Source organism: Solenopsis invicta, chromosome 7 (assembly GCF_016802725.1).
Source record: "Solenopsis invicta isolate M01_SB chromosome 7, UNIL_Sinv_3.0, whole genome shotgun sequence".
Taxonomy (NCBI): domain Eukaryota; kingdom Metazoa; phylum Arthropoda; class Insecta; order Hymenoptera; family Formicidae; genus Solenopsis; species Solenopsis invicta.
In genome coordinates, this window is record NC_052670.1 from 10,790,105 (window position 1) to 10,817,909 (window position 27,805).

The window sequence follows — 27,805 nt, forward strand, 5'->3', positions numbered from 1 at the left end:
TTAAAAAAAAAAGATCATAGAATTAAAGTTAGGAGTGTCCGTGCAGTGTCAGTGTCAGTGGTACGATGTCGGTGATAGTGATGGAGGAGCCTGAATGCAGCTCTACAGATGCACCGACGCGTAGGGAATAACGGTCGAGAAGAGGGGGTGATGATGATGCGGCGGCGGTGGTGGTGAACGCGCGTTCGCCGCACTCCGCAGGGTCCACTTGTTCGCCACTACGTCGGCTTGTCACTCGCGAGCGCGTTGCCGGTGCAGCAACAACGGAGTGCGCCCTCGTTCGAAGCCCGACTGCGCCCGCGCCCGCGCCGCACACGACCCCCGGGTTCGTTCCACTCGAGAGAATCGCCGGGAATCACCGTCACGAGACGCGAGGGACGCCAGGAGGAACAATCAGTTTCTAAAAGTTTCTCCGTCCGCAGATTCAAAAGTGGCAACGAGTGGTGGAGAACGAGTGATCTCCGATCAGTGATCGCGGTTCTCTCGTTAAAGAAGAAGTGCACGTGACAGTCCGCGTCTTCGAGGAACATGTTCTGAGAGTTATCTCTCGTCGTGTCTTTCTTTTGTTTTTTCCTCACCCGGTGATCGCGAAACAAAGGGACCGAGAATGGCGAACGAGACGTTGACGCGCGAGGTGGACGCGCACATTGTCACCATCCTATCGAGACTATCGGCTCTCCGGGAGAACAATGCCGACGTGACGGACAGAAAGGCGCCCATAGCCGTCGAGGCTCGCAGTTTGGAGCTGTGGCGAGCGGTGGCTGTCGAATGCCTCGCCACTTTCCTCTTCTGCCTCGTAGTGGCCGGCGCGGCCGCCGCCTCCTCCGTATCCGGAAGCGGCCTTTCCGCGTTAGCGACCGCTGTAGCTTCCGGTTTCGCCATCGCCGCGATCTCCCTCATCTTCAGCCACATAAGCGGTAAGAGTGCTGTAGCTACATTTTTGCGAAAGATGATGAACAAGTAGGGGGCGATAGGTACATACATCTGTCATACATCTGTCATCGAGTTTCCAGAAGTACAATTTGTTAAGGAAGAATGTGTGATAACGATGTTCCTTTGCATGCATCTATAATGGTATATGAAGTTTTAATTTCAAGATATTCATTGGAATCTTGAAAGTCTTGACAATCGGCCATTTTGCAATAATAAATTTAAAAGTTAATTGTGATTGTAATTTTAACTTTTATATATATTTTATGTCTCAATATAACTTTTAACTCTCGCCTGCTGGAAATAGAGGTTAATTTGACTTTGTGAAATTTAAATCCTGTAAATTAAAAATGCAAAAAGAAAATGTAAAAATCATGTTATGAAGTCACATTGACATTATCCAATTGGGCCAGTGAGGATTAATATGTAGAGGAAAAAAGGGGGTGAAATACCATTTCTTCTTTTTTAAATAAATCAGTAAATAATAACATAACACAGTTCTTATTAATACTATGTTAGTCTTAAAGTTCTACCAATTACCTTAGAGGTATAAGTTTATCGGGTAGATAGAATGAACGTAATTTGTAATTTACTGAAGAAAAAAAGGATGCGTTTATGAGATAATAGGGGAATACTAACAACTAATGTAATAAAAGGTATCTTTATTATAAACATACTAATAAGTTACACGCTGCACTGGAAAAAGTTTTTTTATGTTCAAATAAATACGTTTATCTTAACATCATCTTGATTTAAATAAATATTAATTAGTGCAAAATAATTTATTTGTGAACTTAGAAAATATTGTTTTAATCAAGAAAACAATATTAAAATAAATATCTACTTGAACATAAAAAAAATTTTTAGCGCAATAAATGTCACAAAACAAAGGTTTATGAAAGTTTTAGAAAATACACATTATATTTGACAAACAATATTTTTAATAATTTCTTTGCTGTTAATAGAAGCATTATGCAACGTAAAGTAATCGCAAGAGTATTCTTATGCTTGTAACATAAATGGCTCATGACCATCACATGATTCCTTTCACTACATGATAAATTTATAAGCCGAACTCATACACACATTGTGACACATAAATTTTATTACGTTATTATTTGGGAATGTCACATTCAAGATCTTCAAGTTAAACTAAAGTTAAAAAAGTAACATACAAGTATAACATACATCTCAAAATTACGTAGAGAGTACTCTCTAAATTTGAACCAGTAGAATCTTACTGATTCGCAGTGCTACACTTATAATTATAATTATCAGTGACTATTCACTATTTTTCAGTGATTCTAATTAAGAAGAGGATGCTCTCACTAACTAAATCAATGTATTGTCACTGAAAAACACTCCATGTATCATTAAATGATATAGTTATATCAGACTATTCACTGTCTTTCAATGAATAATACACTGATTCGAAATTAAAGAGCATATATCTGTAAAAATCGTTACTATCTGCAAAACTAAAATTCAGCTTTTATAAAAATGCAGCGAACACTAATGACCATTAACCATCCTAAATAAACTTTAAGGAAGTAATTTTAACGATTGCCCTTAGAATTCAATATGAATTACACGAGGTATATATCTCACGATCCCCGTTTTTTCTCTACAAAAACAAAAGAGGAAGTATTAGAGAGCTTCCGTTTCGTTTACGCGTATTTTCATTCCATTATTGCGTTTTATCCAATTATTAATTTCTTCCTATAAACATTTATAAGTGTAATTATCACATACGCGTGTAACAGACCGCTTGATTTTAATTGACACGCGTTTTACGTTATATCCGCGTGCACGTAACGCGCGCATCTTCTACAAAGCGTTCAAAGACTAATTACGCAAAGGGTCGCGAACTACTCAATACTCGACGATCTCGTTACGCCAATGATTCTGTTCCTTCTTGTATGTTCGTATATATCGTTCACGAGCGACGGCCCTCGCGATTTCCCTCGATTGGCTCGTTAACCGATTACGCCGGCGTGGCGCGACCGACATTACCGTGTTGTGCGTGTCTGTCGGAACGTATGTATAGTCACTCTCGGAGTACGTTCCACCGGCGCGCACAATACGCGACATACGATGCGTATAATAAACTCTCGGTCCTCGTACTATATACCGGAAACCCGATCTCGCGTTTGCTCCCTGACACGCTTATATCGTTCCGCGAACGAGCGCGATGAACGCGTATACTTAATTCTGCCGCGGCTTGTCGAGCTCGTCGCTTGCACATAATTAAAAATGTCTAAACTTAATAAGTAGAAATCTACCTGGTGCAGTCGAAGCTGGATCTTAGGGCCAGATAATATTTAGCATTAATTTATACATTTTCTGGAAATTGCGCACCGATCACTTTCGGTCTTGAAACGCAGTTCTACATTAAAGCTAGATTAAATAATATCAAATATCAAATTGACGATCAATTTAATAATACCGATGTTAATTGGCATCTTTAAACTCTGCGAAGAATTTATTGAGAAAAATATTAACCCAGGACGCGAACTTGTGTGTAAATCTTTCTTATTCGAGACGAGCGTTTTTATTGATTCAAGAATTCAAGATAAAAATGTTTAACTCTACATTGTGCAGCAAGATAAATAAAAATTAAAAAAAAACCGCTTGAGATGCGTCAAGCTATTTACGATATTTTTTTTATTTTTCGCCTCGCGAGAAGGAACGGAGCGCATTATTCTTGCCCGGTTCACCCGAGCCATCGACCGTAATTGAGCTCGTCAATTTTATAACTCGTGTCACCGGGCAATTATTTCTCCTTGAATTTATTAACGTTACAATTTTCGGTCGCAAAAGGATAAATGGAGATGAAAGCCACTGGAAAGAAGCGTGGATCAAGCGACAGGGTGTAAGTCGAGAGAAGAATCGCGCAATCTCTCCATGTGTCTTCTTTGATTCTTCCCTCCCCTTTATATGGAAAACCTTTTGCACGCAGGTGGACACGTGAATCCGGCAGTCTCGGTATCGTTCGCTTTGTGCAGACGGATTTCCCCACTTCGTGCGGTGCTGTACGTGGCGGCACAATGCGGTGGCGGTATTGCTGGGGCGGCGATGCTCTATGGGTAAGTTTCGTCTTTGAAAACCAACGTAGAAAATAGTTCAGTCCGTTACGCAAGCCGTCAACAAACGTTGAAGTTGGAACATTGAAAAATTTGAAAATATTCCTCCACGCTCCCTTAGAATAATTATTGAAATAATTGACGAGAAAGCGCTACAAAAATATTAATTATTATAATACATTATATAAAAAAAGTATTTTGTATTTGTGTTAACATTTCTTTTTTTTTTGAATTTTTAATATATCTGATAATATCCGAATGAATATTTTATGTAAAATTGATATTCAACACTTTTCAGTGTTAAAATAATATTATTTACAGGTAAATGAATAAATGGCAAAAGTGTAGTTTTCAAATATAAATTCTAAAGTAAATGAATGAAATGTACGTATCGACATATCATAATGTTAATTTTACTGAAGAAATATGCTTCCACAATTTTGTTTCAAAATTCTGTCAGTGATATTATCTTTTTGTTAATTTCTTATATAATATTTGTGTTATTTCTTAACATTTTTATCTTGTGTTAAATTAACAGAAAAATTGAGATCGACATACGAAATGCATTAAATTTGACACGATTTATTTACTGTGCTTAGAAGGTCTTTGGTATTTTTATTCTTTGAGCAATTTTATTTCTTCGAAGAATTTACAGAAAACGAATCCAGATTTCAATTTTATGCTGCTATTCTAGATGAAATCGATCCAACTTGTTCTCGTACTTATAAGAATTTACGGACTGGAACTGCAATTAAGTGCATATCGTAAGGCACACGGTCATTCGTAAATATCGATGATTTCTCTTACATCTAGCGAGAAGCTGTCTGTAAAGTTGTGATTCATGTATTTAGCAAGTATTTCCAGTATTATACTGAAATTAATCAAAACATTAACATATCATAAATTAGATTTTTAATATAGGAGAAGAATATAAAAAATGATATAAAAGTATACAACTGTTAATATCTCTGATCATAACCAACTTTTGCTTTGTGAGCTACAATTTTACAATTTATTCATTCATTTAAATTGCTTTATAAAATTTTAGAATGAATATACATCTCTAAAGTTCTAAAAATAGTTGACGTTAGACTTGTATTGGGCTTTTAAATTCTTCTAATACCTAATCACTTATAAATAATCAACAAAATATCCAATTTTAATTAACGGTATGACAATATAATAAATAATTATAACAAAATCGGCGTGATTCAACGTGTAAAGTAGAGTGGGTCCTTGGTGCTTGGCAGTGTTAAGATCGGAATGAGATACACTGCTTTGTGAGGACAGCTGCTAGATAGGAGAACCAGGAAGGCATGTGGCCCATCCAAAGCCGCCGGGCCGAGTTTTCTTCCAAGTGTTCGTACGGCGGCGGCCGGTGGCCTGAGCAAGTTTCGGGAGGAGCCTAAATAATATCTACCATCGTGATTTCTGTTTCATCTCGGTCATACGCAGGCAAACGTTTCCTTCTTCGATAATTTCAATGTCTCGTAAACGTCTTTCTTTGATAATTTCAAACGAAATTTTTAAGGGACGTGTCATTAGCGATAACAAAACGAGTTTTATCATTATGAGCGCATAAGGGATGCGTAAAAAGATTATAAAAGAACGTGGCGTTTAAAAGCTTGTGGGATGCTTTTTTTTTTGGTTTATAAATATGCGACAAATTTGGCCGTAAAGTTGCAAGGACTTTTACAATCTGGCAAGATTTGCGAGTCTTGCAGACTGTAAATGTCACGCGTATCTTGCAACGGCGACCGTAGATAAGTTCCTCCAAACATCTCGTGGAACATCACGTATCGCATAATGTAAACAAGCCGGGCATATAACGGTTTCATATGATAATGCACTTCTTACGCACGCAAATTCGACCCGCCGACACAACGTGAATACGGGAGTGTAATAAAAATACGGTCCATTACGAGTCCGTTCTGAGGCATGAATATCCCAATTCGCTTCAGAAATGTTACGACGTACGAAAGCACGAACACCTCACGAGCGATTCTCAAATAGCCCCCTCGATATATGCAAGTCGATGCACGTGCTTCGATCTCGCCTGTGGGCAGACGGCTTCCATCCCTAAAGGGCGAGAAAAAAAGAGAAAGGGGGAAGGCGGCGTGTGTGTGCGTGTGTGGAGCCGTGCGCTGGACCAAGAAGCAGTACGCATCGTGTTTCGGGGGAGTGCGAGTAAGATCGTCCTTTCGATCAGGCAGCAGCTGAGAAAGCCGAAAGAGTGCAAGGAGCGTGAAACGAAGCGAGAGCCACGGGGAAGATGAGAGAATGAAGGCGACGACGGAAAAGGGAAGAAGCGATGCGAGGAATGCTTGAAATAATTGCGCTACGTTTATTGCTCGTTTAATTTACAGAGAAGCGTTTAAAGTGCGGGAAAGCGTGCGAAGTCACCGTAATATACGAGAAATATCTCGTTTGACAAATATCGACGAATAATGTCTCTCTCTCTCTCTCTCTCTCTTCTCCTTGATGATTAACTAGGGAAGATGAAGGCATATTAAATCGCTCGAAGGAATGCAACAAGTTGGCACGAGAGAAAAAGTCGGCGCGCAAAATAAAAGAAATTAAAATCCAAAGAGCGAAGAGAAAGAGAAAAGGAGCATCGAGGAGACGCGTGGAAAGAAGCTATCGTTCTATAACGAATAATTATCGGAAGTTATAAAAAATATAATATTACCAAAAAAAAAAATAGAGGATACGTTTATTAACTTTATTTAATAACTTATTTAATAATTGAGAAGACAAGGGGAGTATGTTAAAACGCTCGAAGGAATGTAAGAAGTTGGCACGAGGGCAACAGGATGAAGGTGATCGAAGCCGGAGATAGGGGCGGAAGGGAGGCGGTGGGTAGAATAAAAACGAGAGCGTGCAGGAGGGACGATAACGAGAGAAGGTGAGAGAAAAAACCGGTGAAGGCAGCGCAACGAAGGGCAGAAAGAGATCGACGACAGCTTGTAAAGGCGGGGGACGAAGAAGCGGCAAGAGAGAGAAAGAGAGAGAGAAGTGGGAGAGGCAGAAAGAGGCACGCGTAATTGGCAGGCGAGGGAGAACCTCGGAAGGTGAGCACCTGCCTCGTAGGAGAAGCGGAGTCCCGGCGGCGGTCCACCGCCTCGCAGCTGCCGCAGATGTTTCCCCGTGGACCAAAAAAGATCGCGCGGAAAAAGGAACGCGCGAGTGTGAGGCGGCGAGGAGCCGGCACCGCCAGGCGAGGAGAGGACGAGGATAATGAATACCTATGCATGCACACCATCTAGGTGGGACAAGTTTCACGGCATTGGGATCGGGCAGATCGGCCCGTGAAGGAGGACACGCTGCGAAGCGAGCGTTGGAAGAGTAGCGGCGGCGACGGCGCCGGCCGCTGCTGCCGAAGCAGATGTTCCCGCCTTTGCGGAGATCATTGTCCGTTCTTCTCTTCGTCCCGTTCTCTTCGGCTCCTTTCTTCACCGCCGAGTGGTGTACTTCGCCAAATTTGGCTTTACCTTCGCGTCGCGTGTCTGCGCTCGGCGCCGGTCTTCGGGGTACTTGGACCACACGGATGAGTTACCTATAACTTCCTTCAACAACTCTACAGCCAGGGTTGTGCGTTTACGTAAACTATGTATAAAATGTCATTTATGTAAACTACTAACTACGGATCATAAAAAATTTGAACCTGATATGTTATATAAAATGAAAATTTAATCTGTCATTTTCTTTAACTTTTTAATTTTAAATGTTGTATATTTAATATTACATATTTTCATTATTAATACATTAAAATCGTATTAAAATTTTAAAATTTAACTATATACTTTTTTCTGTACTGCTCTGTAATATTCAATTTACAAAGTTTACATATTTTACACGTTTGTGTTGTCTACAAGAAAAAAAGATTCGTGTGAACATCACGTACTGTTTATGTTAAAAACCCGTGTAGACGTAATCTTGAAATACACGGTCCAATCCTGTTTACAGCTATATTTGAATATTCAGATCGAGCTACATTACATGATGCTGCGTTAGTCGCTTCCATTATTATATAAAAATTCTTCATATATGTATACTTAATTTAATTTACATCTTTCATCATCATTCACTTTATTTTTATTATTAATTATTTATTATGTGATAATTTGATATTTTGTTACACTGAGAGAAAAACATATCTTACAACAACAAAATTATTTACTCGCTGGGTCCCAATAGCTTATTTACTTTACAGTCAAGTTAAAAATTTCTTAATTAAAATATGTTTGTAAATAAAATGAAGAAATAAATTTTATACGTCTATTTACTTAAAAATAAATATTGTTGTTTAAACAGAATATACAATTGCTTGCATCAAAATATATGGTTTTAAGAAAACGTACTTTTTTTATTCAAAAAAATTTTTCTCTTACAATTAGTGTACGATGTATGGTAATATATCAGTGTCAACAAAAATCACATATTTTAAAATATATTTGCATTTATCACCTGTTTTATTTGCACTTCTGCTTTTATTAAGATACACCTATCCTACTGAATTGATACATATCGGATTTATTGGCTCGTGGTAGAGTGCATCAGCTGCGGGCTGATCATTAATATTAACGAGTTACGTCTCCCTCATAGGGATCGCAAGTAAATCTACAAGGTGATTTACCATCTTCTTTACGTGTTTCTGACTTGCAAAAAATTTACTGTTTATCTTCTACAATTAACTCGATATCTACTCGACCGTTTCTTATGCTGTCCAAAATTTCGGTGTCTTATAACTTGTATCCAAGTCACACAATTAAGATTCTTAATTTTCGCATGTTACTATCTCTTTTTTTTGTTACTCATCCAGTTAATGTTGCGCGTTTCAATATATCTCGTCACGTTTTCCATCTCGTGACACTCGCCCGGTCACCCTCCTGCCACCATATGACCGCACAAAGAGGTAACAAGTGCGCGATATGTACCGAAATAATAATCGAACAATACTCTAGTTAACCGGACGGGGCCGACGGGGCCCTTTCCCGAGACGTCTCGAGGGAATACCGGCGAGCTTGGTACAGAAAAAAAAGTCGGGGCGTGAGATCGAGAGAAAGAGAGGGAAAGAGCGAGAGTATGAAGAGTGCACTTGCATCTGTTGCAACTTTGTTGGCTAACGGCGCGGCGGGTGTAAAACACGCATGGAGGCGATTTCCGGGAGAGGGTGGAGGGCTGAAAAAGGGACCCGGGGGGGAAAGAAATTATGGGGAACCACCGAGGGATGGGTTTTGGCGCCCCTATCGTCCTCGTTCCCGTTTGGAATCGTTCTCAGTGCCGACCGGCGTTCACGCGCGCGCGCGGAGTAATAAATATAAAAACCATCCGATAAACCCCAAAGTGAGTCTATCCGGGTCGAAAAACGGGATGGTAAAAGAGGGAGGGGAAAAAAAAATACTCGAAACGGCAGTCGCGAATTTAACTATCCGTGAAGAATTTACTGTCACCTCTTCATTACGCGCACTTACAGGATTTTTCCATTACTGCGTTGGCAGGGGAGTAATTTTTTTTCTGAAGAATAATAAAAAGGATAATCATTTTTGAAAAACGAAATTTTATTTAAAAGTTATTTTGTTCACATAAAATAAAATTTTTCGTTTATCCAAGCAAACTAGACCGTGCGTAGGATTTATATTTTTGGGAGTGCTGTATAATTGAAATAAGTAAAGATAATATTATTAATAAATATATTAATAAAAGTATCTTTCTATTTTAATTTTGTATTGTATCTTCTAAAATTACATCATTCATTTCATAACAACTTCTTTTTTGTTGAAGTTGAATTTAAAAGTATTAAATAATATTGTTTTTGATTTAAATATTTAAAAATAAACTCAAAGTAAGTAAATTTAATTTTGTTTCTTCAATTGCTACAATTTAGGAGAGAAGGTAGTATTATGATTATTCTTATTATCTTCGTTATTAGGTGCAATGATCAATGCTTATACAGAAAAAAAATTAATATCAACAATTTATTGTTTCATATATAAAGCAAGAATATAAAATAAAATCTACTTGAAAGAATTTATAATCTTAAAGAGACATAATTTGCAAGAAAATTTTTCTCTTTATGTAAGCAAATTATGTTTGTTTAAAATTATAAATTTTTCCAAGAAGATTTTATATTCTTGCTTATATATGAAATAAATTGTTGATTTAATTAATATTAAATTTTTTTCTGTGTTAGGACAACAGTTAGGACAACAGTTTCATTGTTAAGACAATTACTTATATGAAATTATTTGTTTAATAGCCTGCCGTTATGTAGTGACGCTAATATGCCAATACAAAATAAATCGACAATCAAATATAAGGCGTTTTTACTTTTCAGCATTTTGAAACTTTTTCAAGGTACATTTTAACATATAATTATACATACAATATTTCCTTATTATTTTTAAATTATTATCACACAAATGTATGTATAATACTCGAATATTTCTTTTTAATTATTTAACTTTTTATTCGGTTATACACATTTTAAAGTTATGCAAAATTATTCAATAGCATAGCATTTTGTTAATATGGTTACATAAGCGAGATTTTCATAGTAAAATATTTCTTCGATAAATCGATTGATACTCTACAGAGCTGCGTTAATATTAGAGATATTATTTTATCCTTGTAGTTTAATGTTAAACAAGGATAAAATAATCCTTATCTGTAATGTTTCTGAACGGAAAAAATTTAAAAAAATAGAAAATTAAAAATTTATAATTTTATTATCCCAGAATATACTATGTGTTTTTTTAAACAAAATCAATTTTAAAAATTTATTTTTGGGGTAACCATATTACCATCTTGTTTTCTTTTCTATACATTATGCATATCGTCGTCACATTTTTATAAATCGTTCTAAGTATAAATATTTCATAACTTTGAATCTAGAATCTCTTAAACACTTTGAAGAATATAATCGTTCAAGTTTTAATATAAAATATTTATTATTAACAAAGTTATTAAATAAAATTTAAATGGGTGCTTGTTACTACCTTTTCCCCTATATTACGGATTAGCGCGCGTATGTCACGAAGGAAGATGCCCTTTATTCCGTTCGCGAAATCGGATGCGTCCGGGACGCATTAGTCTATTGAAATGTCGAGACACGTGCGTCAGGTAAACGCACACGACGTATTATGTAAACGGACGTGTTTTCAGACAAGGTTTCCTCTCGATATTCTCAATCGATAGGTTTCCAATCTGCCGTGGGTAGACCTAGTTCCTCCGGCGGCGCCGAAACTACGGGGCCGCCAATAAAGTTCGGCTTACGGTTCCGTAATCTATGCAAAGCGAATCCGCTCGAATAATTTCTGCCCGAATATTCCGAGGTCACGGAGCAAAACGCATTCGAGAATATGACTCTCGCAGTAGCGATAAAACCGGTGCAATCGTGCGGAAAGATAAAAGTCCTCGGACTCTGCGACCTGAAGAAATCATCGGTTTTGCGAGTGGAAGAAAGCCGGTAACGTAAAGTCTCAGTATATTCTTGAACTTGCTATATGATAAATTTCTCTCAATATAGAATCAGTATGTTTTTAACGATTTGTGGTACAATCGAGATAAAAGAACAAAATTTTTATTCGTTTTTTACAGCGAAGCTTTTACGGAAAAATTAAATTATAAAATTAATTCATTGAGAGCTTGTTATTGAAATTAAAATTAAATAAAATTAACTGCATTGTCACATTCGTCAATGCAGTTATGCTTAGAAATGTGACAATGCAAGTTTTACTCGACAAAGGAAATCTTTATCCCTTTCTTCTTTTTTCCTTTTTTTAATCGTTATAATCCTTCCCTTTCTCCTGGCATTCTTTCTTTTTTTACTATTTCAGTTTTACAGATTCCATGAAAACTTTAAAAGAGATTCCACTGCCGTCACGCTCCGTGAAGTTTAAGCTATCAGGATACTTTGCTGACTATTGTGAACAATGTGAACATGAACAATACAAAGTTTGCGAAGCCAAGGTTTTATTTAAGTTGTTCAAATACTTTTAAAAAAATCGAAGAAAGCCTCGCAGGGTGTATGAAGTTAAACCTATTTGTCAAAAGGGTTCCTCGCCATTACCACGAATCGAGGAAACAGCTGTGAGGTGGCAGGTGTGTCGTGACGTCAGGAAAGACACCCGCGGTGCGCGTGGCGAACCGGATGTTCAGGAATGAAAACAGCTTCGCCACACGGCTTTCGTACTCGTATGCGAATATAGTGGCGCCCTTCTAACAATAAGTGGTCGTCGAACCATTACTATCTGAGATTAACAATTCCTCGAAGGATTCGCGTGCGCGCCACCCTTATCCTTTGCTTCTTTATTCCTTATTCGGCAGGTGCGGATTTCGCGCTATAAAATTAAAACAAATAACTAATCGATTCGGTCTGCATTGCGTTTAAACGTAGAAATAAAATACTTGGAAATTAAAAGTCCTAATTATCGTAAATAGAATAAAAAAGATAATCATATAGGAAACTTTTGTTTTAAACACGAGATTAAAGATTTAATTAAAACCTTCTTACTTTTTTATATATCTATAACTTTTTTAGAAAGCATATAATATATTATTAAATTTATTTACAGTTTCTTAGAATTGATGTACAAACGGTTTAGTTGCATTATCTCACGCTTGCATTATCGCACGGTGCAGTTGCATTATCTCATAATTCAATGTTGTGAGATAGTAGTTATTCTCGTGTGTGTTATATACCGAGATGTTCCATCGCAAATCGATAGGTATTTGCATAAAGATGATAGAGGTTCATCTTTGCTTTCGGGATATCCTGCAATCAGGAAAGCGTGATTTATATAGCAAGATTTAGCTGTGACATGCAATATTCGCGTCTCCTTGAAGGATCTTAGATATTGAGTTCTTAATCCGCGTCCCTCAAAAAGCCTTTCATATCGACAAAATCGATTCTCGTTTTTCCTCGATTTATTTCGATTTATTTCTAACGTCGTCGCGCGTTATTCGCGTTTTTACAGATTGAACCTTTTTTTTTTTTATTTTTTTTTTTTTTTAAGCCTGATGTTTTCCTGTTGAATTAATAGAAGTAAATGTTTTCAACATAAAATTATTTCAACATAATAATTATTGCGTTTGATTCGCGTTTTGGCAAAGCGCAATAATTATACGATAAAAGATGAATTATAATAAAACGTTATTAAAGATAATTGTACCACAAACCCGAGAGTATATATTGTAATGAATTCGGTAATGCAACGCACACGTAATTTTACATAAGTTTGTAATGAGTGGTTATTCATTTTTCTTGTTACGTGACGGATACAAGAGAAATCGACGTTTCGAGCCGAAAATACGTAAAAGCCAGGTGGGTCAGGTAGAATGGTCTTTCTCGATACGTAGAAATGCTTTAACCGCCTGAAATGGTTTTTATCAAAAAGAGATACAAAAGTACGCCCAAGAATTCCGTGTCCCTTCGGGACAGCTTCGGAAGACCGGTTGAACTTTCTCTTCCGTTCATCGATACGTTATGTTTTCGATGACATGTATTGTATTGGTGCTTACGGTACCTTTCACTCATTTCTTTAAAAGTAAGAATTAAGTAGCATTCGGTGCTCGTTTATCACACAGCTGCAATCAGCGATTGGCTTAAAGATATTAAGTAAAATATTGATAAGTTCATAACTTTCTTTTTAATATGCGATTGATGTGTCAATAATTTTAGACTTTCTTTGAACATATATTTTGATAAAAAAATTTTTTTTTTTTTTTATTAATCAAGATGATGTTAATCAAGATGAACGTTTATAAGAGAGTTTCTAACGCTGAGTAAAAAAAGTTGATAACTTGACTAAAATTTTTAACTTAATTGAATTTATTCAACTCAAAGTATTTAAATATTTAAGTTAATGTATATAAATGCTTAAATTAAAGTTCAAGTATATTACGTATTTGAATTAAATACATAAATACTTGAACTGAAAAAATTTAATCCAGTTGAAAATTTTAGTCGAGCTAACTACTTCTTTTTAGTAGGAAGATGTTCTCCCAAAGTTACAGAAAAAACTTGTTTCTTCTTTTGCATAAAAAGATAAGTGTGAAGAAACATACATTTTATACTTTCGTATATATGTTAGCGTTCTTAGACTAAACAAAAACGTGAGAGCTTCTGCCGCGTTTGGAGAAATAAATCTAGCGTGTGAAAGCTACGCTGATAAAAGTTGGTGTTGCTCTTTCGACTAGGAAATCCATTTCCTAATTCATATAATTTTTTATTAATTTTTATATTATAAAAATTATAATCTAGATTAATCATTTCTTCTATTTTTGATCCATAAATGTTGATATGTACAACTGTAAGTATTATAATATTGTTAAATATTACGCGTTTGTTTTAATTCTCCGATTGTGTACATATGTGTCAAATAACATGATGCTCCCGGATCAAAAAACCGTAAGCTCTATTGTAACTATTGTAAGATCCGCCAACATCGGCGGATCCCGTAAATAGAAAGAAAGCACTTCCACTATTAAGCGAGCCGGTTTGGGTTAAGTTTGAGTGGAGTAGTAGGATGCCAACAGATGGTCGCAACCACGTGTTCGTTTTCAACAACCTCCTTTCCATTCCTTCCCTGTGGAGCGGTGGATTGGATGCACGCGTACGTCGCGTTTTATACTTCAAAATTAGCTCCGTGACACGGACGAAATCTTGTGCACTATTTTAAGATGTCACAGATGCCGGCGAGAATTCTCGATGGCGCTAATCTCACGTCGCCTCTCACGATTTTTCATAACTGAAGTATTATTACTCAAAGATCACTTGTATAGCTCAAGTGTATTTATGTTCAACAAGATACCCATGTCAAATCTTGTCTTTGATTTGAGATACAAACAATAAAGTAAAAATAAATTGTAATGTAAAAAAATATTTTATTAAACGACTTTAAAAAATGATGACATAAAAATGATTGATAGTGTTAAACTCGTATTTAACAATTTTTAATATACATTTTCTTTCTGATAATTTTCTGATTCAAATCGCTGATTTTTAGACACACGTCAAATTTATAGCGAAATATATCGCATAATATTAAAACAAATTAAAAAATATAATTCATAAACCATTAAATAAAAAAATTAAAATATTTTAGCCAGCGCTCAATATGTTCAAATTTTTTTAAATATTTTTTTAAATATTTGTATACATCAAGTTGCTTCACATAAAATTTGAAAGATTCAGGATTTGGTGGCAACAAGTTAAAAAGTTAAAAATTAAATAATAAAGTTAATAACTTTTAACTTAGTTGATTTTAAAAAATTTAATTTTTAACTTTAACTGGTTATTTTTGAAACACATATAAATTTCAATTTATTAAGTTCTTTTTCCAAGTTAAAAATTTAACTATGTAAAAAGAATTTAAAAGAAAAAATACATTCTCCTATAAAAATATTTCTTTGTTATTTGACATAAATTTAAATTACAAATAAAATATTAAATTTGTTTGATAATTTATATTATAATTTTAAATAACTTAATTTTAAAAAATTACAAATTTCTAATTTAATACGAATAATGTTTTCAAAATTAACTTTTAATTTAACTTAATCTTGATGTAATTTTTAATTGAGAAAATTTTTTGTTCATGTAATTTTTAATGTAATTATATTAATCTTATAAGTCATTAACTTAAACTTAATTCAATTAAAAAGATACATTAACTTACCCAATCCTGGAGAGATTACACATGTCGACGGTTCAAATTATAGCCCATGCCGAAATTAATATCGCGTGCGACACGGCTCGCGGAACACGAGGAAGCTGTCAGACATTTACGCGAGTTTCGATCATGAATTTCCGTCCCTTTTCTTTTTTTCTTAATCCTACCGGTGTTATATATCCTTAAGCGTGTCCGGCACCGATAGATGTCTTCGGAGGCTCGGAGACGTAGAACATCTGCCGCGTCGTCGGACCCCTCGACTGTGCCCCCCGACGAAGGAGAATCATTTATGGGGCCTTAAAGCTCCTTTGTGACGGCGACTTACGCTATACGGCGCCCAAAAAGGACCACGGAGGATTCCTTTTGTGCAACATGTGGCCGGCACGTGTATCCTCGTACGAAGGCGCGGCCAGGCGATTTATACGGGATCTATACGAAGAAGGATGCGCGATTCGCTCTCGCTCTAGGGCAGCTGCGTGGTCCTCCGCATACCTAAAAGGTCAATAGGATTCTTACTCCGTCCCCGCATCTACATGCGGGCCTAGATCCTTCTTAAATCATGGTTGATTATTACAATATCTATCTATCAACCGTGAAAAACGCGATTTGATTAAAATAGCAAAATGGAAATTTTAATTTATATTATTACTTTATTACTTTTTTAATTATATTTTGGAAAGATCTTGTACAATTTGACAAACAGTAATTCTCTTTTTAAGTACTCACCGTTATCTAATATAAAGCTATCTAGATAATCATCTTAATAAGACAAAGCTTTATTGTATCTTTATCTATAAGATTATTGCAAGTATTATTGTGTATATTATCTTGATTTAACTTTATTTATTTAACTTAGATAAAAATAAAGATAATATACATTATAATCTAAAATGAAAGAAGCATTACTTTTTCAAATGATCTAAGATAATATGAAAAACAAGGATAAAATATTGTGTGTAGCTCCACCCTCCAAATTATCATTTAGCCTGACAAGAAAATTTTTTAGTGTTAACAGGGTTGCGTTCAAAAATTTACTGCCAGTACAAAAAAATTTATAATACGTAATACGAATACGAATTATAGATTTTTAATGTATACTGGAAATGTATATGTGTATCGAAATGCAGCCAAGATTGCACAGATTAGTAGCACTGTAATGTAAAAATTACCCCAAAACTATAAATTTGAAAACTTTTACAAGAAACTTTGTCAGTCATTATGTAATATAAATTGTATATTTTTTTATTGTAAAAAATTCTTATTTGCGTATTGATTTCAAAACAGAATATTTTTGGACAGATTAAATTATTTGAAGAATTTTTATTTTTATAAAATAAAAATATGAATATGTTTTTATATACTCAATTGCAATTACTATCTACAAATTTATCTAAATAAAATCATATATAATTTAATCTTGTCTTTAGATAAATTAAAATTAAATCATTATTATGTTATCTAAGATACAATTAGATGTAATTTATCTTATCTAAATTTTTATTTAGATGTTTATCTTTATCTAAATCATTTCAAGTCAGCTAAGCGGTATGCTGTTAATGTGCTACCCAGAAGAGCGGCAATCGAATGTACCAAGAGTTGTTTTGAAGGCTCGTCCATTTGGAATATTATTGAACAGGCTCAGCAAATGATCGCACTGCTCTCGCAGTCCGCTCCCTTGCAGCCGTCTTGAGAAGGGATACTGACAATTATCCCTTGACCCTGCTATTTCCGCAGTATTACTACCTCGTGCTGCTTTGTCTGAGGTTTCGTTTAATCCATGCAACTTCCTTTCCTTCGTGCATCGAAAATGCTTTCGCTTTGCAATTAAGTCTACAGTCGATGACTTATTACAGCATGACATTAAGACTTTAAAGGAGACCATTTGGATGAGTAAAGATATATAGAAAGAGAAAGTATATTATTATCATTACTGTCATCTTTGGTGGAGAAATGCCTCTCTTTGATATATCATGTCCAGAAACTAAAAAAGAAAATTATGAATTGTAATAAGTATAATATAATGCAACGAGTGTTTCACGTCTCAATGACAGTCGAGGTAAATTACGTGTCATTACAATTCGCTTCAAGTGAAAAAAAAAAATGAATGGGCGCATTATGCGAATTTACTGGTATTTTAATCGACGTACGCGCGCTTCCTGTCCCTACCATTCAACCATAAACAATACGGGAGGATGGAATTGTAGGGCGACCTGTTTCTCTCCGATATCTTCGCCCCTTTTAGAGGAATTCCTGTGCTTTGTTACGACGCGGCTCACATCTCGCGTAAGAAACCGCATCGAACGCAAAAGATGAAACCCGAAATCATCGGCCCGCGTCCCGGCGGCGACACGCCAGTCTTGAAAGTGAGAAAGGAGAACGTAAAAGTAGGCGGATGCATCGAATGCGCAAGAAAACCCATGGTGGTTGAGGCGAGCTATTGTAATGACGGGACACGCAGAAGACTTGGATGATGATGATGATGATGATGATGATGATGATGACGATGATGATGATGAACTTGGCGTACAGTGCGCTGAAGGGATTACAATAATAACCACACCGAGTAATAATTTCAGCATTTTGACGTTTATGCATTGCTCCCACGGTTATTCGATACGGGTCCGGTTCCCACTGAAGCTATGCGGCATTTTCTACGTTCTTTCATTCTTGTAAAACGAACTCTTATCTTGAGAAGAAAGAGATGTATCCCACCGATAGCATGCTGGAGATATCTAGTTTGCACAATTCGCGACGCATTAGCTATTAGAATAAAGTCTATCATTTCTCAAAATGTTGAGACACTTGCAATAATCATTTAGAATAAATTATTTGAGTTAAACATTTTAATATATTAAAAAGAACAAACAGATTTGAAATTATTAAGAAATGAAATTTATTAAGAAAGAAGAGTTTATTAAAGAGAATTTATTAAGAATTATTTCATTGTAATATTTTTAAATATGATTCTTTAGATATTTTCAAATTTATAACAAATTTGAATTTGTGTTATCAAATTTTAACTTTACTATTGTGATATTTGTGCAGAGTAGAAAACATTTTGTATTTTAATATCAGTTCTTGTTAAAATTTTTGTGTCAAATTTTTAACATATTCAAGTGTTATATTATTATTTAAAACACAGGTTTTTTTTTAAATCAAGACTTTTTCTTTATTAGAAGTTAAAACGTTGCGAATTATGTAAATTTCACATACGGATCTTCGATTTCGTCCGCAACGAAACCAAACTCATCGTCGTGCCACCTTCGTCGCCTTCGATAATAACGACTTTACGGTTCACACTACGTTCTAATTTCATGGTTTGACCATGTTAACGTCAGCATCTGAACTTTCCCAAGACTTTATAATGGTATCGAAGCAAACGCATCACTCTCCGAGCCCTTTGAGCTTTCGTCGTTTATCGTGCTCGTCACATGTGCGATATTCCTCATACAAGGGGATTCTGAAGCGGTTTGGAGTGTCCAGAATTTGGTGCAGTGGCGAGCCGGGACAGAGGGGGTTGATCACGTCCCGACAAGGTTCGAGAAGGGGATTTGTGGTCCAGCACGCGGAAGGGGGTATCAATAGCTCGTTAATCGCAACGGAGGGTGGGTTCGGGGTGATACATATCCTTGTCCCCCTCCCCCGTTTACCCCCCCGTTCCCCCTGAATTGAAATTTATTTAAAACGGGCGCACCGACGTACGTACCCTGGGGGTTTGCGCCAATGAGGCGTCTCTCTCACCCCTCGTGTGAATCGCGAAAACGGTGCACAGGTTGCACTGGCTGCGGCTCTCGAGTCAAGTGCACGCAAGATTAAACCTTCCTCCATCATGTCTCGCCTGGATGACCACGCGCTTTTCATCACGCACGACGAGTCCTGAGAACGCGCCCGCCTTCGGGCCGAAACCTCGTCAAATTTCTCCCATGAAGCTACTCCTCACGTGCATTCGCCTCGCCTTTCATACGAGATCGCCGTTCCTCGCGAGAGCCAGTAGCTACAACAACAATAAGCGTATTATGCGTGTACAAAATAATCTAGTAGAATAGAACATCTAAATAGATGAGATAGATTAAATATCATCCAAGACACAAAAAAATGTTAAACGTAAAGCTCGATGAGGTTTTAAAGTAAAGAGAATCATTTCTTGAAGTTACATCTCCAGCAATATATGCTACAGCAAATTTAGTATCGATTGTTTTATTTATATTTGGCTTATAATAAAGAGTATTTATAAAAAATAAATTTCAGTCCTATTTAGTTTAAAAATAATACGTCATTTCTGAAGACAATAAAGTTCGGGCTCAAAAATGCATGAAAAAAATCACACAGTTAAATAAATCGTAACAAATAGATGACAAAAGGCTTCTTCATTTCTGTTTGCAACAGCGGTAGCTTTTAAAAAAATTTTTAGAAGTATTTACCTCTTTATTAATAATGACATGGAAGATTAAAAATTCCACTTTTAATTTCACATGTAATTCGTCATTTGAGAATTGCTGGAAAAATCAATAAAAAAAAAAAAAATACTGTGAATAATACGCATTCATTGGAGATAGAGCTTCCATAGAGCTTTTTAACAGAATCGTATTTAGCAAAGTTCTCTCACACAGAGAGAAAAATACATAGTTCTCGTGCATTCACACGTCGATCACAGCGTAACGTATCCACGTGGGAAATGCCGGACGATTTTTTCGCAGAAGAAGTAAAAATCCGCTTATCACGCGAGGGCACGCGTGTATATACGTAAATATAAAAATGCTGCCGTTCCTTTCTCCCTTATCCGACCGGGGACTCTCGTCTGCTGTCGCAGTTGATCCCAATTGTGCGGTCATGATCTGCATTTCTGATTTCATCAATTCGCTCTCTTGTGACACGTTGGGTGGAGAAAAAGCGAAGAGAGGATGGGAAGGGGAGTGAACATTGTCATTTGCATTGCGACCGCGGCGGTCGAAACGGGGTGTTTCGTGAACGACGAGGAGGAAGAATGCGAGGGGCGGCGAATTGCAACTCGAGCCCAGTATTTAGCGGTGAGATTAATCGCGATCGTGCGATCAAACAGGGTAAAGTTGCGAGGGGCGAGAACCGGTGTATTTCTGCACAGGTGTATTCCTGTCGAAACTCCTTCGTGAGACATTACCGAGTGAATTTATCTGTTTAGTGGTATCTTTGGTATGCATAAATTTGAAGAATGTCGATTTCAATTTTAGAGGGACAGGAAAGATTAATTCTGAACTGGTCAAATAAGATTTATTCTTAAAACACAACATAGATGAGAATCCAATATGTGTTTGAAGAAATGGAGAAAAAATATTTTTAGGATAAAAGAAAATTATTATTAATTTTATAATACAATAACGAGTACGATATCAATGTTTAGGAAACTCTAGCCCAATAATTCGTATGTTTCAGAGATCATTTTCTATATAGGTTTAATTTAAATTTTATTAATGTATATTTTGATTTTATTAGATCAATGTATAAACCCATTTTCCGCAATATGTAGATTGTAGACGCAAGAAGTAATTTTTTTTTATAATTATAACGTGCAATTGAAAAAGACCAAGTTAGATTGAGATTAGTATTGTAATAGTTATGAAAATAAATGTTACAAGAAAAAAATTTTTTATATCTTCTTGATGGTGCTCGTCCTTGGTCTTTCAGAATTATTTATTATTGTAACAGAAAATTATATTTGTTTATGCAATATTAAATGTATACAGCTTAGAACAAGGGAGAAAACGAGGAGGAAAGATAACAATCTTATAAGTTGTTTAAATATTTTGCAAACACCTATTTCTATCTGTTCTTGATATTAAATAGATGTTTAGATGTTAAAATCACGAGCGTACTTTCGCATCTTTGTGCCTTTGTCATCGTTGTGCGCAAACCCCGACGAATTGATCGCAAAGGTGTCTGAGGTAGAAAATGATACGAGAAACGTGATTATGGTAATTTCATTGAAATTTGTGAATTCTGTACTCGAGGAATCTTGAACAAAGCCATTTGCATGATCTATGCATGTGTAAACAGCATGAATGAAACCTTGTTACGAAGAAGCAGAGGATAAAGGAAACAATCGTCAAATAAATAAATATAAACAATTAAAGCAAGAGGAAACTTCAAGGTGATTAAATAATAAAAAAGCATAAAAATTAATATTTTTAAATAAGTTCTCCGTAACAACTTAATCTTCTCTTTTAAAAATTTAAGAAAGTTTATCTTAAAGTTTATCTTGAATTATTAAGTTTGAATTAATTTCCTCAAGTTAAAAAAGTTATTGCAGCTTCTTTCAAAAAACTTTGTATATATTATTCAGCCTCGACGCATTTTAACAAATAAACTCGAGTTCGGAAGTGGCTGAAATGCGAGCGTACGAGCACTCATCTATATATGATATGATTGTGTGGAGGTCAGATCTCTGCGACCCCATATGATTATATGAACTGAGAAAATCAACGAGAATTTTATGCAAGGGAAACGTCACGAGAGGAAGCCTCGGGGTCACGTTTAAGGGCTCGAGGATGCACTAGCTAATATAAACATTACACCGCTGGGACCAACTTACCGCAGGGGGTTTTTATGCGGGGTGCATGTCTCGCGGCAGGTTTCAATAGGAAAATCATCGTATATTATACATTGCGGTTGCGACATAACTTCTACGTACTGACGCTACTGTCATATAGAGGACCATATGTGATATTATTTGGCGAGAGATCGATAATTTTCTGACGTCCTAAAGGAATGGTCTTTATTTTATAACGATTATCTTGTGTGTGTGCGAAAAAATTATAAAAATCAAAATAAAATATAGAAGTGATTTTTGATAATTAATAATTCTTTGTAATACACAATATCAATTAATGTAATTAATAATGAAGTTATTAATAATGTAATTGTAGCTAAATTTTACATTTATGCAAAACACATTAATATTCAAAGTTAGAATTAGAGAAAGTTAATTAGATAAATCAATATTTATTGAATCTTTCTTTTGATTTCAGAGTAACTACACCTTCGAGTACGCAGACTCTGACGTCTCCTGGTCGGCTAGGAGGCCCAATCGAAAGACTTTTGATCGAAATAGCACTATCGGTGCTTATCGTGCTAGCCCATTTCTCTGTGGACTCACCTAGATCACTGCCAATGATTTCTTCAAAAGCTTCTGCAGTTTTGGCAGCAGCCTATACAGCTGCTACTCTCGTTTTCGTAAGTTTATTTTTCATAATCATTCAATTATACAATTTCATAATTAACTATTATTTTTTATTTATCTAATAATTTTATTGTTATGATGTACAAGAGTCGACCGTACTTAAAATACAATATTATTTTAAATTGTATATTTAAAATAAAATAAACAATTATTTAGCATTTATTATTTTAAATAACTTTTTGTAATCTATTTCTTATTTTTTATTTTAAATAGAAAAAAAAAGAAAAATACTAATTTAATTTTAAATAAATATTTCAAATAATTTTTTTACAACTGATTAATTTTGATTAACTTTTTTTTATTGAAATCAAAAAACGAAAACTAGTATTGTAAACAAAGCTCAGTCGTATTTAAAATAACATTATTTAAAATGTGTATTTAAAATAAAATAAAATTGTTATTTAGTATCTATTATTTTAAAAAAACTTTCTATTTATTTCTTATTTTACGTTTTATATAAGTTTGTAGAATCTATTTTACATTTTTTTTTTTAAATACGTCGTTAATTTGCCGACTCCTGATTACGTGTTTTAATGTGTGTGCTTCGATTACTTTAATTACTTTACTTGAATCTACAAATCTTTGATCTCTTAATAATTATAATAAAGTTCTTAAAGTATGATGCATAAAATGTAATTCAATTTACGAATTAAATCTATTATTATTAATAATTATAATCTTATAATTCATTGTAAGACCATTACTACAAAATTATCATTAACAAGATAGTTCTTTGTCTAAAAAAGGAATTCTAAAGTTTCTATAATATGTTTCTCTTATGTCAAATAACACACTCCTCATAAGGAAAAAAAAATACTTCTTTTTCTACGAGCATAAGCGTAATTAAAGAAAGAACAGCGTTCTTTGCTTTCTTCTTCCGCTGTGCGTGTTGTTTCTTGCAACCACTCTCTGCCCAAAAGCGTCTGTTGGACTCTTTCCAATCGGGCCGACGTCCGCATCTTTAAAGAGCACCTGCCGTTGTACGGGGGAGAAGGGTGGGCTCGTGGAGAACGGCGAGCAGGGAGGTGAAAGAAAGAACTTGATCCTGGACCCACCTGCTCCGGAACGAGTGTACAATGCACCCCAAAACGAAAAATGTCGAAACCAACGTTCTACGCGTGTTGAATGTTGATCCCCTTGCAAAATCGAACAAGTTCACTGCTTTTAGTGTGAAATTCCTAAATATCTTCGCCCGTTTCTTTGTCCGATTGTCTCGTCCAGTGCAAATAAATCAAACATATCGTAATGCACGTAAAATCAAATTTTACAATTCATTAAAAATATTTAACCAGCTATTTGTGATTTATAATTTCCTGCAAAATTTTCAGCTAAAACATATTTAAGCATTCACAATTCTTTAACAAGAAGAATTATTTTTAACAATCCACATTGCAATTACAAACATTAATAATTTTCTTTTTCTAAACTTTTCAGAGTCCTTTCTTGAATCCAGCGCGCGCGTTGGGTCCGGCCTTCGTGATGAATCGTTGGGAAAATCACTGGGTGTACTGGGTGGGTCCGCTGTCGGGAGGTGCCGTAGCGGCTCTGCTGCACGAATACGTCCTGAGTTCCAGACGCACAAAGGACTCACGCGACATGGACGACGGCGACAACTCGTCCATGAGATCCGACGAGGACACGTACGACGATCTGGACAAGCCGAATGGACCAAAGTTCCCCGGCGCGTACGCGACCTATCGTCCGGTTGCCGGCGCGTCCACGTCGATCTACAGCGCACCACCGTCCGCGTTGGAGCGGGTCGAGTCGATCTACGGCGGTACCAAGTCGCTCTATTGCAAATCACCGCCATTGACGCGCGCCAATCTGAATCGTTCTCAGAGCGTTTACGCGAAGTCGACGTCGGGACCACGGGATGGTTTAATGATCCCGAAGCCGGGCCCGCTGGTGCCGGCGCAGAGTCTGTATCCCATCAGACTAGGTCAGAATGGTTGTCAGAACGGTACCCGTGAGATCCAGCCCGGACTTGGCGGGGTTCCACCGAACCAGACGCAGAATCACAACAGCACCAACCAGAATATGCAGAACCAACTGCAGCAGTGCACGCAGAGTATCTACGGTATCCGCGGGATCTCCACGGGTCTCAGTACTCGGGAAAACGGTATCTATGGGGTGTCCACCGGATCTACCATTTACGGTCGCGCGCCGGCACCACCGCCGAGCAGTCAAAATTCGCAGCAATCCAGTCAGAGCGGACAATCCTCGATACAGAATCACCCGCCGCCGCAGCCGCCATCGCAGCAGCCATCGCAGCAGCCGCAACAGCAACAACAGCAGCAGCAGCAACAACATCAAAACGGACCGTTATCGAGCAACTCGGATAATAGTGCGAGCTCCAGGCGACCCGAGAGCATGTACGGCCACTTGTCGAGACGCAGTGACGATTCCGCGTACGGCAGTTATCAGAGCTCCTCGCGGGGAAATTACGGCAAGGTGCCTGGACCCCCGGGTCCGCCCAATGGACCGCCGCAGTACCGCGACCAGGGAAGACCGAGTCCAGCCGGACCTCTTCAGCAAAGTCAAAGCGTGCAGAGTAACTTCCAAAGAAACTCGCCGAATCCTCAGTATTGACTGTAGACTAACGATAGACCCAACAGGCCATGATCTGTGCGATCATAAAATCACCTCGCCTCTGTACACCGACGGAGTAGCTTCTCGGTGTATGTTTTAGGAATCTCGTGGTCCAATAAAGATTTCCATTCCAAACTATGAATTAAATTTGTCCTGACACGTCACAAAAAATAATATTTGCAATAGCATTGGATTTCTATGAAATCTCATTTTATATTTGAGAATTCTGTTTCATTCTGTGTATGGAAGATGGAAATAATTATGATAGGACCAACACTATTATTATAGTATTAGTGTTGTATTAATAAATTTTGGCATTTTTGTAAATATGTATCACACTAGCGTATATATTGTACTGTGTGCTTCTGCACGATGCGTGTTGAGAGGAAGAGAGCCAATTTGAGGAACTTTCCTATCGATGTTTTATAATATTAAATTTTTGATTATGGAAATATCATACAATGAAAATACATAAAACATAGAAGTAATAAAATTAAGAAATACACAAAAATATATAGAAGCATTGTTCTCAATAAATTTAGCATAACATGCTAAGAAATTTTAGCTACGTCAAGGATGGATTGATCTTCGAGCCGGCTCGTTGTACACCATTGCGCTTATATGTAAATATAAATTTTTTAAATTTAATTTGCCTATATTAAGAATATTAATTCTACCGATTCAGCTGATACCATTATGCCAAATCCCTGCGAAGAAGCGATGCACTGACTTCTTCACGAAAGCTTCACTCGCAGAATCGTTTTAATTTTTTCGCACAGTGACGCAGCCAAATGAAAAAACCGGAAACTCTTTAGATATTATTCTTTTCTATTTGTAGAATTTAAATGCATAATTTTATCGATATTATATTCGAAATGCGCGCACGCATTTATATAAATTAATATATTTATACAAATTACTGTAGTGGCACATCGTAATAAACGCACGATGAATGATCACTGTGACGGCTCTATAACGAAAAAAATCGCACAAGAACATTCTGACAATGGTAGAGATAATCTAAATAATAGAAAAATCTGTAAATATATTCTATATATAGTAAAGAACACAACTCTTTAATCTCTTTTTTGTCATTCGTGTCGGAGATGTCACGATTTTTTATTCCGTCAATATCTTATTAGTTAATAATTTTTTGTTATTATTTAAGGGATACATCAACGAATTAAATTTTAAACGTTCTATTTGTGATCTGAATTCGGACTCGATTATTTGTAATGGCGATCAAGCACGATTAAATGTACGATTATGAAGATGTATATAGAATATTATAGATTTAGAAATATTATCTCTCGATATTTGTGTAGCAAAATCAATTTCAAAGGTCAAGTGAATTCTTTGAAAAATGAAAACGAGTCTATATTCCTCTTTGGATAATAAGCTTTGTAGCGTTTTACACAGCATTCAATGAATTAGCGGAAGATTGATCACGTGCTTCGTAATTGCAAATTTCTTTTTATGCAAAATAATAGGTAGCTTGGAATAAATTTCACGTGTAACTCCTTTCATTTATTTTTCAAATAAATATAAATGTTTGTGAGCCACATAGCAGACATAATTGATGCCAGCTGAGTAATTACAAAATTTATGTATTATATAGTTATGAATTCAATTAAGCTTTAGATTTAGTCCGCACATAAAATACTCCCAAGGAATTCTTTAAAGACCGAATACGCTAGCAATTGTATGAAATAATACTCATTTTAGAAATTTCTTACAAAAGATCGACAGAAAATGCAAATCATTTATATGAGGCATTAATCATACTTCTCAATCTCACTTATGCTATCCAACCAATGAATAATAGAAATTTTATAAAAAGACAAAGTCAAATGTAGAATGCTGTACTATAGAGAGAGAAGTAAAGCCACGTTCTCCGTAAACGTCATAAAAATCATCCTATAAGCATTTGTACATACTATGTGTATTTATTGATTTATATCGTAGTAATTGTATAAGTTTGATAACTGTTATGTTTATATACGTGCGTATATACACATTTCTAATATATACATATTATATGGGCAGACATTAGTATAAATATATATATATAATGTAGTATATATTAGAAAATACTGACAATAAATATATCTATAAAATACATAAAAAGCCGTTAATTATTTTTAAATTTATCTCCGAAGAATACTTTTTTTCATTTTCTACATTATTTATTTTTTTTCTAAAGTTATAAATTAAACGAAAAGTTTTCTTTATGTACTACTGTGTCCAAAAAGTAAGGTGACATTGCATTTATTTCGAAAATTCTTTATTTATTCTTGCAAATCAATTTCGTCCCC

General features: G+C 35.8%; 1 protein-coding gene across 1 annotated transcript; it reads left to right on the forward strand.

The window, feature by feature from the left end:
- Positions 1 to 191: 191 nt before the first annotated feature.
- On the forward strand, positions 192 to 27,329 carry LOC105199266 (neurogenic protein big brain). The gene is made up of 4 exons (XM_011166272.3): positions 192 to 917; positions 3,890 to 4,016; positions 22,690 to 22,894; positions 24,336 to 27,329. The coding sequence occupies exons 1-4, from the start codon at positions 608 to 610 to the stop codon at positions 25,488 to 25,490; spliced, it is 1,797 nt and encodes a 598-aa protein (XP_011164574.2). The 5' UTR covers positions 192 to 607; the 3' UTR covers positions 25,491 to 27,329.
- The last annotated feature ends 476 nt before the right edge of the window (positions 27,330 to 27,805 follow it).